Source organism: Vulpes vulpes, chromosome 4 (genome assembly GCF_048418805.1).
Source record: "Vulpes vulpes isolate BD-2025 chromosome 4, VulVul3, whole genome shotgun sequence".
NCBI classification, from domain to species: domain Eukaryota; kingdom Metazoa; phylum Chordata; class Mammalia; order Carnivora; family Canidae; genus Vulpes; species Vulpes vulpes.
The window spans coordinates 116,265,405-116,280,203 of NC_132783.1; the positions used below are offsets into that span (position 1 = coordinate 116,265,405).

The 14,799-nt window shown below is 36.8% G+C and overlaps 1 protein-coding gene across 4 annotated transcripts in view; it reads right to left on the reverse strand.

Annotated features, from left to right (window-relative positions):
* Positions 1 to 14,799, reverse strand: part of G3BP1 (G3BP stress granule assembly factor 1) — a 47,917-nt gene that overhangs the window by 14,957 nt on the left and 18,161 nt on the right. For all 4 annotated transcript variants that reach the window (XM_026008241.2, XM_026008250.2, XM_026008232.2 and 1 more), the window contains exons 2-6: positions 11,540 to 11,652; positions 5,745 to 5,826; positions 5,098 to 5,271; positions 2,329 to 2,419; positions 562 to 655 (exon numbers count right to left, since the gene is read on the reverse strand). In XM_026008241.2, the coding sequence (XP_025864026.2) occupies positions 562 to 655; positions 2,329 to 2,419; positions 5,098 to 5,271; positions 5,745 to 5,826; positions 11,540 to 11,634 (536 nt within the window). In that variant the 5' untranslated portion in view covers positions 11,635 to 11,652. The remainder of the gene's footprint in view (positions 1 to 561; positions 656 to 2,328; positions 2,420 to 5,097; positions 5,272 to 5,744; positions 5,827 to 11,539; positions 11,653 to 14,799) is intronic.

Here is a 14,799-nt window from a genome sequence, read left to right on the forward strand (position 1 = left end):
AGACAATAGATTATTCTCAACCAGCAACCAGGTGAGTGGTGTGGTTTGTCCATCACCACAGCTTGAGAAATACATGAAAATATCCTTTTAAGCACTAAATACTAACACCAAAGGTTTCAGTATCACATGGCAACTAATAAATATTAATTTTTATTCCTATCAAACATTTCTGTTCCGGATGTAGAGAGAAAAAAAAAACAGCTTAAGACAGTCACACATTTACTGTCTTGAGTTTATAGTCATTTAATTCATGTCTGAATTTCTATCAATTTATGCCTGATCTCTAAATCAGTCCTTCAACGTACTTCCCCCAAAGCACTTAATGCAATGCCTTCTTACATTAAATACTTGATAAGAAGTCCCAGAATCTGTTTTTCACCTACTGTCAGCAAGTTACAACATTTTTGTTAGCTCAGAGATACTAAAAGCAAAAACCTTTCTTTTAGGAAATAACTTATATTCTGAGATAATTCTGAGAGAATATGTAACTCCCTCCAACCAAAGAGAACACAATCCAAATTCTCATTCAGCCTTAGAGAGATGAACACATTTTTTCTTTACCTGACACTCTGATCATAGAAAGTTCCAGAATCATCAGGTACCACCTCAGGTGTCTGCTGTCTTTCTTCAGGTTCCTCCACCTCTTCCTCAGATTCTACATAAGAAAACAAATTTCAAGGAATTTGTGCTTATTTAATTCTCAAATATAGGCTGACCCCTGAAGAAGATGGTTTGAACTATACAGGTCCACTTATATGCAGATTTTTCTTGATAAATACAGTATTGTAAATATATTTTCTCTTCCTTATGATTTTAATATTTCCTTTTCTCTAGCTTACTTTTAAGAACACAGTACGTAAAATACATATACAAAATGTGTTAATTGATCATTTATATATCAGTAAAGTTTCCAGTCAACAGTAGGCTATTAACAGTTAAGTTTTTGGAGAGTCAAAAGTTATACAGGAATTTTCGACTACGGGGGGGAGGAGGGTGTCAGTGCCCCTACCCCCATGTTGTTCAAAGGTCAGCTTTATATTCACTTTCACAATGCTCACTGTGGGTGGAGTGATGAGGTGGATGGAGGAGTGGGTTAAATACCTGCTGGTGATAAAGGAGTATATTTATTGTGATAAGCACCAGGTGTTGTACTAAAGCATGGAATCGCTATATCATACACACGAAACTAGTATTATTAGGCTGTATGCTAACTGGAATTTAAACACTTAAAAAGAAGTAATGAAATAAGCATATATGCATATAAATGTAAGTAAATTATAGCAATTTGGTAAAATTATGGCAAAAGCTTTAAGGACAGAATTAAGGCTACGAGAGTGTTTGGGTTAAGAACATGGGAGTCTAGGTCATACTGTCCATAATTCAATGCAGGCTCTACCACCTAACTAGCTATATAATATCTGGCAAAGTATTTCTCTGCCATCTCGGTGCTCTAATCCATTAAATGAGAATAGTACTTATCTATAGGCCTGCTGTATTACACAATAAATACAAAGCACTTAGAATCATTTCAGCCATATAGAAAACACTAATATACTAATTATTATTGGTGTTTAGAGACAATTCATCATGGGTTTGTGTTTCTGCACATCTTACAACTAAAGCAATGGCTAACCTTTGTTTCAGTTCCTAAATTTCTTAGGAACATTTAAACAGCAAACAGCCTCAGAAAATACTGTCTCCCTTTAGAGCAAAGAGCAGGCATGTTTACACCCATTATAAAAGATTTTGATTCCTTAAACTTAGGGTTCCAGCTCTATAATGCACCCCACTCCAATGCAGGTATCATATGAACTTCAGGATATCCTGTGGAAATTGTGGCAAAGGGATCCCTGGGTGGCTCAGTGGCTTAGTGCCTCCCTTTGGCCCAGGGCTTGATCCTGGAGTTCCAAGATCAACTCCCACATCAGGCTCCCTCCATGGAGCCTGCTTCTCCCTCTGCCCGTGTCTCTGTCTCTGCCTCTCTCTCTCTCTCTCTCTGTCTCTCATGAATAAAGAAATAAAATCTTAAAAAAAAAAAATACAACAATTAAATTTAAAAAACAAGAAATTGTGGCAAAAATACATTATCATGTTGCAGCGAGTAATTGTGTACTCATGACTTAGAAGTTTTGGGTCTTCCATGAAACAGGTTAACTTGTTAGCTCTTAAGTAGGTTAAAAACTGAGACCCTTTCTCTGCCTTGACAATTAGAAGTTATTAATGAAGAAAATACAGAGTGTAATAAAAACATTCGAGAAACCCATACTCTCTTCAGGTCAACCTGATGCCTTCAAAAAAAAAAAAAAAAAATTGAGACAAGTAACTTACCCTCCTGAGGCTCAGTGACAAAGCCACCAAAGACCTCATCTTGGTATCTGAAGATATCATTGTGAACGTAGAACTTATTCGCAACAGAGCCCTGCAATGGCAACAAAAACTTTGATTTATTCAGCAGACTTTCAAAAAACCAAACCACCCTACACCAGTGGTTCTCAACTAAGGGTAATACTGCACCACCAGAGACACTTGGCAGTGTCTGGAGAGATTTCAGTTTTCACACAGGGGAGTGCAACTGAAACTACGGAGAAGAGGGCAGGGATGCTGCTAAAACATCCCACAATGCACAGAACAGCCAGTCACAACAAAGAATTATTTGGCCCAAAATGGTAATACCAAAGATGAAAGACCCTGCTCTACATTACAGCCATTAAAAACTACATTCAAATATACTGCTGCTTAAAATACCAACAAATGGATATCCAAACATTGGTAAAGCTCTAAGTATGTACAATGCCACACACCTCAAATAATTTTTTAGACAATAAATACATACTACCAATTGCAGCAGGTATTTAAAATTTCCTTAATTCCCTGTATCCAACAATATTGATAAAGCACTCAACAGTGGTATAGCTGAAAAGGTTTGCCCACACTAGGTAGAAGACGCATGGGAATACAACCAGTTATTCAGTTTCTTCTTTTTTTTTAGTTTTTTAGTCATTCAGTTTCTAACACTGTCTTCATCTGAAGAAAGGATACCACCTTACAGCTTTGAGTATTAATATTAGCTTTGAGACAATTCATGTAAAAATGCACCGTATTACGGTAATATCAGATTCTTCCTCTTTAATAGTAAAAGGAACTTTAATCAAACTGGAAATAACTGGTCATCCTATCCCCACATGATTCTTTATATAGTTAGAAGTGCCTCAAGTTTGATACTATAGATAATCTAAGCCATCCTCTGAAACTTAGGACTAAAATGAATCATGTAGTTTTTCAAAAAGATAATCGAGTTATTCAAACCGTTAAAAGGACAGGGTTTTAGATTCATTACTCTGGACAGAAAACTATCTTAAGGATAATGCTAGAGAAAACATCTAGCCAGCAGGCCGCTACTGAGCCACTTCCACACACTTGTGCAGATAGGCATCCTAAATGTGTTCAGTCTGCACCAGTCAGGAAGGCAGTACAAATGTAATTATCAACAGTACAAATATAGTTGCCAACATAAATTACCACCCATTCATGACAAGCATGATAACTAATAGGAACCAGGGTTCCTTGAAGAAACAGCAGATTCCAGGGCCGGTGCTAGAGCAGGGAAGAGTCTAAAATGACCCTGAAACATCTTGTGTCACAGAAGTTAAAAAGTACTCCCCTGGAACGCCTGGGTGGCTGAGAGGTTAAGCCTCTGCCGTCGGCTCAGGGCGTGATCCTGGAGTCCCAGGATCAAGTCCCATATCAGGCTCCCTGCATGGAGCCTTCTTCTCCCTCTGCCTGTGTCTCTGCCCCCGCCCCCCCATCTGTCTCTTGTGAATAAATAAAATATTTAACAGCAACAAAAAAAAATTTACTCCCCTCACCAAGACAAATACAAGCCAGCTTGAAGGAGCTCAGACTTAATAGATCTGGGATATTTTAGCCATTAATTTAATCAGTGGGTTAAATCCATTAAATAAACTCCACAAGTGACAGCAGATAGAAGGTGGAGTACCTTATAGTAAGATGCTAAGTAATGAATACCAAATGACAGAAATAGATAATCACTATTTATAACCATCAGAGTAGCAGCTGACTACAGCAAGAATGATGCTAAAACTAGCATACACAAAAGTTTATTGAAGAAAGAGATAACTGCAGTCTCAAAGAAATGAACCACAATGTATTTACTAATAAATAAAAATACTAACTTCACAGTGGCAAACGTGACCATCGCCTTAACTAAGTAATCAATGTTAATAACAGTAAGACTTAAATGACATCTAGTGCCTTCCTAATGTGGGGCGGGCACTGAAGGACACTAATATGTGCATAACCTAGATCTAATCACAAGGAAATAGACAATTCAAACAGAGATATTCTATGAAACACTTTGACAGTGCTCTTCAAAAAAAGTCAGTGCCGGGCAGCCCGGATGGCTCAGCGGTTTAGCGCCACCTTCAGCCCAGGGCGTGATCCCAGGACCCTGGGATAGAGTCCCAAGTCCAGCTCCCTGCATGGAGCCTGCTTCTCCCTCTGCCTGTGTCTCTCCCTCTCTCTGTGTCTCTCATGAATAAACAAACAAAATCTTAAAAAAAAAAAAAAAAAAAAGTCAGTGCCATGAAAAACACAAAATTAAAGAATTACTGATGGTTAAAGGATACTAGAGACATGACAACTATATTATATTATGTGTAATCCTGGACTGATTCTTGGACGAGGGAAAAAAAAATACCACATAGGACATTATTGTTACAATCACCAAAATTTAAATATGGGCTACAGATTGCTAATTCTATTAATATCAGTACTTCCTGAATTTGAAAACTGTAGTTATGAAAAAGTATTCCTTACACTTATGAAATGCTCACTGAAATACCTAAGGATGATAGTGACTAGGCATGATGTCTCCAACCTATTTTCAAATGGTTTTGAATTAAAATGACAGGTAAACAGAAAAAGAATTACAAATGTATGGGCAAGTGTTGGCGGTGGGGTTCTAGGTAAGGAGTATGTGTGAGCTATTGTACTATTACAACTTTTATGTTTGAAATTTCAAAATGAATAGTTCCTAAAAAGGTATGCACAACCTTTCATCGTCTCTTTTTTTCATACCTCAGGAGCAAGGACAAATGTCTGCATGAATCTCCTCAAAGCCTGGTTGTTATTAGAGAGCAACCCCATCACCTGGACCACCACACCATCATTCAGAGTGGCATGAGCATCAACATGGCGAATCTTAGTGTGGCAATTGGTAAAGTTTTGTGACATCACTTTCCTATGGATCTCCTAAAGAATCAAGGCAAGAGTTAACGACTTAAAATTTAGACAATCTCCAACAAAGAACTTTCCAATACAACACAGGTAGAGATAACTTGCATGCTTAAATTACAAACTACACAGCCTGTACTGATTTGCCTTAGAACAGTTTTTATCCCTAGTGACCACCTTGAGCTTTCTTAAATTGTCCTGAATTGACATACCTAAAATGTTTTACAGTAAATAAATGATGCCTATGCTAAAACTAATTATCTCCTAACAAAAAAATCTTCAGAATAGATCACTCAAAATGAAATGTGACACCCTAAAGCTTATCAATGGCTACCATATTTACCAAGAAGCTTCTGAATACCAAAATTTCTAAAAATAGAAACTGAAAAATTTGATCTTTAAACAGTAAATCTATTAAATATGTATCTGCCTCAATTTTATGGGTTATTTTCTAGCTGTGTAACAACCTAGAGAAAGCTTGGGATGCTTACTTTCTGTCCATAGACTGCATCTGCTGGCTTTCCATTTGAATCCAATCCCCCATGGACATAAGAAGAGTTCTTTCCATAAAATCTGTAAAACAGAGAGATAATTTATTTTTCAGTATCAAGTATCCTTAGATTAGATACTTATTTTTCAGTTTGGTACCTACCTGCCTCACTGGCAGACTCCTAGAAGCAAGAATGTATTTTCTTTTTCATTTCTGTGTGCATATGCATTCATAGATCTCCCCCCTCTATATCACTCAGTATTTGTCAAATGGAAATAGATTTTGGTCAATGAGGCAGAACACTTATTTTATAAAATGTTGAGCTCCAGATTTCAGAGTAGGATGATTCTGTCAGTTAGGAAGGCTACTTTAGAATGAAAAACAGAAGTTCCCATTTTCACTCAAGAAGAAAACAGGCAGTTTTGATACAGATGAGGACATCTATACCATCCCACAAGCATGGGGAGACCAATCCTTTTACATATCTGAGAATGTATTTGAGGGGTTTCCATTAAAAACCCAGTAACTGGAGCACCTGAGTGACTCAGTCATTTAAGTCCAACTCTTGATTTTAGCTCAGATCTTAATCTCAGGGTCCTAAGAGTTCAGGCGCTCTACCTTGGGCTCCATGCCAGTCATGGAGCCTATTTAAATTAAAATGAAATAAAATAAAATCCCAGTAACTCATGCAGGTGAAATTTAAGAGTAATTTTTATCAATTTTTGCTGATGCAATAAGAGCTTCAGACTTTAATTCCACATAGCCTTAATTCATCTATATCCTCAAATGTTGTTTTCATTTTAATACTGGATCAGGAAAACCTGACAGATACAACCAAAAGTGCCCCAGCACAGATAGAACTGCTATTACAATTCGATAACTATACTACAGATACACAATTTTCCACAAATGAACCCCATGTCACTCTACATCCTGTTTCTGCCTGTTCCCCACAAAAGTGGGGAGATTTGGGCCCACGGGTACCCCAGTGTACCCTGCAAACTTTCAAGTTATTAAAAGGCTGTATGTCAGCCACTGAATCAGTACTGCTGGCCAATCCACTTCTCATTTCAGGCATACCTCAGAGATATCTTAAGTTCAGTTCCAAACCAGTGCAATGAAGAGAATTTTGCAATAGAGTCAAAAAAAAGATTTCTTGGTTTTCCAGTGCATTTAAGTTATGTTTACACTACACTTAGTCTATTAAGTGTGCAATAGTATTTCTATAAAAATAATGTACATATCTTAATTAAAAAACACTTACTGCTAAAAAAAAAAAAAAATGCTGATCACCTGAGCTTTCAGTGAGTCCTCATCTTTTTGCTGGTGGAGGGGTCTTACCTCCATTTGGCTGTGACCGAATCAGGGTGGCGGGTGCAGAAGGCATTGGCTGTACCAAATTCTTAAAGTAAGAATTTAAAAATTTTTAAAGTTTTCCCCCCATCAATTGCCTCTTCCTCTCACTAACAATTTCCCTATAGTATGTGATGCCATTTGATGGCATTTTACCCACAGAACTTCTTTCAAAATTGAGGGTTAATCCTCTTAACCCCTGCCATTAATTAATCAACTAGTCTACATAATATCCTTTAGGATATTATTTCAATAATCCTCAGTGTCTTCATCATATCCTCTAGGATATTATTTCAATAATCCTCACAGTGTCTTCATCATATCCTCTAGGATATTATTTCAATAATCCTCAGTGTCTTCATCAATAGATTCCATCTCAAGAAACCACTTTCTTTGCTCATCCATAAGAATTCCTCATCTGTTCAAGTTTTATCATGAGACTACAGCAATTCAATCCCATCCTCAGACTCCACTTCTATTCTAGTTCTCCTATTTCTACCTCATCTAGTTACTTCCTCTACTCAAGTCTTGAATCAACTTCTTCTCAACTCCTGTTTATCTTGATATTTTGACATCTTCCCACAAACCACTTCCAATATAAGGCTGTTTCATCAACACTATAAATCTTTTGGGTAGTGTAGCCACCTTAATTACCTGAGCTAGATCTTCTGGAGAATTTGCTGCAGCTTTCTCATCAGCACTTGCTACTTCACCTTGCACTTTTATTTAATGGAGACAGCTTCTTCCCTTAAATATCATGAACCAACAACCTCTGCTAGCTCAAACTCTACTTCTGCAACTTCACCTCTGTAAGCCTTCAAATAATTGAAAAGCAGTAAGTGCCTTGCTCTGGATGAGGCTTTGGCTTAATGGAATGTTGTGGCTTGTTTGCTCTTCTATTCAGACTACTCAAATTTTCTCCATAACCATAAGAAGGCTTCTCTGCTTATTACTTGTCTGTTCACTCAAGGAGCACTTTAATTTTCATTAAATTTTCCTTTACATTCACAACTTAGCTAAGTGGTCCTAGCTTTTGGCCTATCTCAGCTTTGAACATTCTCTCCTCACTAAGCTTACTTCTAGCTTTTAATGTTAAGGGAAAGACAGTATACTATAAGGAAAGTCTATTCCTTTCACTTAATACTTAAAAGCCATTTTAACGGTTAAGTAACTGGCCTAATTTCAATATTGTTGTGTTTCAAGAAAAAGGTAGAGATGGGGGATAGCTGTCAGTGGAGAATTCAGAGGATACACCTTTATTTAACATTAAGTTCATGGTTTTGGGGCACCTGAGTGGCTTAGTCAGTTAAGCAGCTGCCTTCAAATCAGGTCATGATCTCAGGGTCCTGGGACTAAGCCCTGCATCAGGCTCCCTGCTCAGCAGGGAGTCTGCTTCTACTTCAACCCCACCCCTTCCCCACTTGTGCTCACCCTCTTGCTCTCTTTCAAATAAATAAATAAAATCTTTACAAAAAAAAAAAAAAAAAAAAAGGAGTTCAGGGACACCTGGGTGGCCTAGCAGTTGAGCGTCTGGCTTCAGCTCAGGGAGTGATCCCGGGTCTGGGGATCAAGTCCCACATCAGGCTCCATGTGCAGAGCCTGCTTCTCCCTCTGTCTGTGTCTCTCATGAATAAATAAAAATCTTTTTAAAAAATAAAAATAAAAAATAATTTTTAAAAAAGAGTTCAGTCTTATATGAATGGGCATGAGTCCCAAAATAGTAACAAGAAAGATCGCTGATCGTAAATTACCAATAAATATAATAGTGTAAAAGTTTGAAATATTCTAAGAATTACCAAAATGTGACAAAGACACAAAGTGAGCAAATATTATTGGAAAAATGGCACCAATAAGCTCACTCCATGTAAGATTGCCACAAACCTCTAACTTGCAAAAAAATGCAGTTTCTGCAAAGCACCATAAAGCAAAACACAAAACAAGATATGCCTGTATATCTAAGCTGTACTTCAGAGATAAAATGTGGAAAAAAGAGGTCTTTGAGTCAATTAATATCAATATTGACAAGAAATCTATCAATTCATTTAGCTATCTTTCAACTCTCAGTCCTTTTCAAATTCCAAACTTATCTAACCTGAGGGCATAAAATCAAATTTTTACATAAAACAACAAAAATAGGGAAACTTTTCAAATTTTTTCAATCACTTAATAGTCCTATCAGCACCAGATTTTTAACTCCTTAGCACCTTTATCTGCAAAATAAAGTTATCCTAACAGGTCTTACTAAAGGTTTTTGTAAAGATCAAAAGAAAACAGGTCAAAGGGGCAGCGTAGGTGGCTCAGCAGTTTAGAGCAGCCCGCGGGTGTGCTCCTGGAGGCCTAGGATAGGGTCCCATGCCAGGCTCCTTGTGGGGAGCCTGCTTCTCCCTCTGCATGTCTCTACCTCTGTGTGTGTGTGTCTTTCATGAATAAATAAATAAAATATTTTTTTTAAAAAAAAGAGGTATTTTCCATTTTCAGAGCAAGGACTCAAAACAAATTTATAAATTTTCTTTTGCACCCAATAGCATATGATATCCAATACACAAGCTGGTCAAAGTATAGAGGAAAAGAGTCTGGTCTAGCAAATATATATTTCAAAATCTCAAATTATTCTAGGGGCACCTGGGTGGCACAGTCGCTAAGAGCACATGAGAGGGTGGAGCACGCAAGAGCAAGCTCGCTCTCTCTCAAATAAATCTTTAAAAAAAAGAAAGAAAAATTATTCTAACAAGTCCACATAGACATATTTATAGTTCTATATAATGCAAGACCGTTAAAGGAAATAATGGAAGCAACTGACAAACTCATCACTGAGGATTAATGTATGCTACATCTCTATAAATTAACTATGTGGATACTAAATGAATGTGATATATGTACTATCGTTATAAGAGGACCCCAGATTATCAAGTAAAAAAGAAAGACAGTATGTTAAAAATGTTTGCACATCCATACAAGAAAATCTGTAAACATGGTTTTAGTAGAGCTTTCCATGTTTAAGAACTTTATTTATGGGACACCTGGGTGGCTCCGTGGTTGAGCATCTGCCTTGGGCTCAGGTTGTGATCCTGGGGTCCTGGGATCAAGTCCTGCATCAGGCTATCTACAGGGAGCCTACTTCTCCCTCTGCCTGTCTCCTGTCTCTGCCTCTCTGGGTCTCTCATAAATAAATAAATAAAATCTTTAAAAAAAAAACAAACTTTATTTACAAGCCTATACCATTTCCACTAAAGTTTCTTCATTTTTTTTTTTTTATAAAAGATTTTATTTATTTGAGAGAGAGATAGCGACAGAAGGCACAGGCAAGGAGGGGGAGAAGCAGGCTCCCCAACCCGACATGGGGCTTGATTCCAGGACCCTGGGATCATGACCTGAGCCCAAGGCAGACACTCAACCAACCAAGCCACCTAGGTGTCCCAAGCTTCCCCAATTTCTTTTTTATTTTATTTTTTTTAATTTTTATTTATTTATGATAGTCACAGAGAGAGAGAGAGAGAGAGGCAGAGACACAGGCAGAGGGAGAAGCAGGCTCCATGCACCGGGAGCCCGACGTGGGATTCGATCCCGGGTCTCCAGGATCGCGCCCTGGGCCAAAGGCAGGCGCCAAACCGCTGCGCCACCCAGGCTTCCCCAATTTTTAAAAGCACATCAACATAAAAATATTATCACAGGAACACATTCATACCAAATATTCAGGATTCACCAAAAAAAACAGCACACACACAAAAAAAAAACCAAACAAAAGCACAAATTCTATACCTTTATGTTTTCAGGCACTATTTTTCTGATAATGTGAAAGTCTAGGTAACTTAGTCTAATTTCCTTCTATTTGTATGTTCTACTTAAAATTCTAATTTTAGGGGCACTTAGGCAGTCCAGTCAGTGTTAAGTGCCCAACTCTTGATTTCAGTTCAGGTCGTATCTCAGGGTTGTTGGATCATCTCACAGGGGTTAGATCTCAGCAGGGAATCTACTTGAGATTCTCTCCCCCTCCCTTTGGCCCTTCCCCTGCTTGTGTGTGTACATGATCACTCTCGCAAACAAATAAATCTTTAAAATAACTTCTAAACAAAAAATAAATAAAATTATAATTTTAACAGCTATCATTTACTGGCTCTTATGTAGAAAGCACTATTATGCAACAACACTGCAAGCAAACCCATTCCAAGCAAAATTAATTCAGAAGAGCCAATGCCAAAACTTTTGTTTTATCTCAAGAGACATTTGTGATGTCAAGTAATGAATGGTCTGGACCTGCAACTATTTTATTAAGACAGAGAGCATAATGGCTTTTGGAAATCGCAAATATATATGCGACTCTCTGAAGGAGACTTTCATACTTCCATATACTATGCATGATGCATAAGAGAATCAAGTACTAAGTACCCCCATGCTAAAAAACATTAGATGATGCAGGATAAAAATTTTTTTAAAAAGTTTTACCTGTGTAGCATGTCTGGGGCCTGGTTCAGGAGCGTATAATACTGTCTCACAAATTCCCGCCCGACCAGCAGGGGACTAGGCTTCTCCATAACCATTGCTTTGGTCAATTCAACCTGGGAAAAAAAAAAAAGTCAAATATAGTCAACTTACAAGTACAAGGCGAGAAAGTAGCAGGGGAGAAAACGGAATCATTTAAATAAAATCAACTCAAAGTAAGATAAGGTATGTCAACAGTTCTGGTTTCAAGAATAAAACCCACACAACACACCAGGAGATATTTTTACTGAAATTTATTGCAATCTGATGAATTTGGGGTGGGGGTGGGGATTATTATTCCCAACAGTCAATTTCTTTATAATGAATGAGTATAAGAACTTGAAAGGTACACATTTTCCATCATGCACCTTATCATAACTTCTCTATATTTTTAAACCCAATTAAGAGTGTTCCAGTTCTAAGATTCCAAACATTCTTATTTGTGGCAGTATTAGATTCAAGGATGATAAATATAGTTTTGACCTACAGACAACATATGATCACGTTTCTAGTCAAACTAAATCAGAAAAATTTTTAGTATCTTTAATAGAGAAACCACAAAATCTAAAAATTCTATGCTTAGTTTATGATGAAACCAAAAATAATCTGAAAATGAGTTAAACAAAATGTTCTTACTCAACAAAATGATTTCAACACCTCAAAATCATGACTTATCTTTGAGTATTAAGAAAGGCAACTGACACACAGTTAAATCCTCAATTATGGTCAGTTATGATCAAATTAAACCTTTTTGAAAAGACACTGGTATGAGACAATCCAACTTTTCATTTGAGGAGATAAAATCATCCTGAAGTTAAACATACAAGCAAACAAAGAGATATATATACAGATCAATTACAGTATAAAAGGCAAGAAATTTTATTTCAGTTTCCTCAAAGGATGGGTGAAAGAATGAACTTGATTGGTCAATTATGAACAATTTGTGGAGATTTGTTTATCCTTCTAGTACATCTGCATTATTCTTGAATATGTGTCCCATTTACTACTTATTTCACCAAAACCTAAGAAATTAGTTCAAGCTTAGTCTGCATTTTCTCCAGATTACAGGAACAAGGTCAATACAGAACACCTTCCCAGTCACAATGGAGAGCAGTTCACCGGCAGGCAGTTATGAGAACATCAATAATAGGAATCTGGATCGTAAGTCCTAAACTAATGTACTCAAAGGCAGAACAAGAAATTGCTGTCATTTCTTCCATGGCTCATAGTCCAAAAAAAAAAAAAAAAAGTAATTTCAGATGTTCTCACTGATCATAAATTTTTGAGAACTTCAGAGTTGGACATTGAAAATCTTTTTTTTTTTAAGATTTTATTTTATTTATTCATAGAGACAGAGAGAGAGAGACAGAGACACAGGCAGAGGGAGAAGCAGGCACCACACAGAGAGCCCGACGTGGGACTCGATCCTGAGTCTCCAGGATCACATCCTGGGCTGCAGGCAGGCACTAAACCACTAAGCCACCAAGGGATCCCAACACTGAGGATCTTAACAGTCATCTAGCCTATGGTTTTCAAGTTTTAAGATTTCCCATTACTTCATTTAAGCCAGAGCAACTGCACTTTTTTTTTTTTATTACAGTTCCCACATAACTTTTACTTTCTTAAAAGAGCTTAGCTACTCTCATCAAAAGTCACTAACATCTGACCAAATCTCAAATAAAAGGAAAAATCCAATGTGATTCCATCATTGTGATCATCCACCAGATCTCACAGAAGACCATTCTCTCCCAATTCCTCAGAAACTGGTTGTTAATATTTTCATTCCATTAGTTGGACTTGCATATTTTCTAACATAGTAAGAGGCTGAACAGAAAGTTTTGCTTCCCTCTATTACCCAAAATATACAATATATCCCCAATATAAAAGGCAATTTAAAGAGAACTTTCACAACAGGATAGAGGAACAGCACACATTAAGTAAACCCCTATTTTTCTATTCTAGTTGCACTTGCTTCTCAAGTTCCATCTTATTACCCAGTCAATATTATAAATGTCATCATTACTAGACCAATAGTATTAACCTAACTGCATCTTTTGATACTGCCAAGTAGTCTCATAACAAATTTCTAAAAATCTTTTTAGCAACTACTTTTCTGATATCCAATATCCCCATGCAAAATAAAGAAAATCCTCTAATTATACATCAAAGGTAAGAAAAATTATAATCTATTGTCCACCTCTAGACTAAAGCTTCTCTTTTCTCGTTGAGATTACCTACATAATTCAAATTAAAAGAATAAAGAAAGTTCATTATTGGTTTAGTTACACCATTATCAACGTTTTATTTCAGGTCATCCCCCTAAAACCAAGAAAAAAGAAAAGCTAAATATTTATATGCTAAATCAAACTTCATCTCGTTTGTGGATTTTTGTTATTAATTCTGAAGCCAATACTAAAATCCACATCATTTACCAAGTTTCCAACATTAATTTTCTTTGTTAGCTTAATGGTTTAATATAATTGAATATTTTGGGTTCTCAATTAGCATCTTTTATCTTTTTCTAAATAGGTGATACTTTATTATAGATTGAAATTTTCAACTTCAGAAACATGCAATAGCTATGCTGAAACCAAATTTTCAATACTCTGCTACTCAAGTTACAAGTTTTAATGTCAATCATCAGTGTCGCCTCAAATACCCTTGTAGCCTCCTAAGGGCTCATATTTACACTCCAAGCACCATATAATTCCATTACAGTTGAAGCTCTGGCTCTGAAGTCTCTCCTTTCAGCTCTTCTATAATACGGACCAATTAATTCAAAGGAAAATGGAAATACTATTTAAAAAGAATATTCCTGTCAAAAAAATAAAACATTCCTGTCAATGACCTCTCCATAAAAAAAAAAAAAAAGTAACATTTCATGGGATCATGGGACTAAATAATGTACATTTTATTGAAAAGAAACTATAAAAAAAAATATATTAAAAAAAAAAAAGAAAAAAGAAAAGAAACTATATTGTTTCACTGCTTAAAAAAAGAAACTGATGATTTTTTTTTTAAGAAACTGATTTCTAAATTAAAACAGCCAAAGAGGGATCCCTGGGTGGTGCAGCGGTTTGGCGCCTGCCTTTGGCCCAGGGCACGATCCTGGAGACCCGGGATCGAATCCCACGTCAGGCTCCCGGTACATGGAGCCTGCTTCTCCCTCTGCCTGTGTCTCTGCCTCTCTCTCTCTCTCTCTCTGTATGACTATCATAAATAAA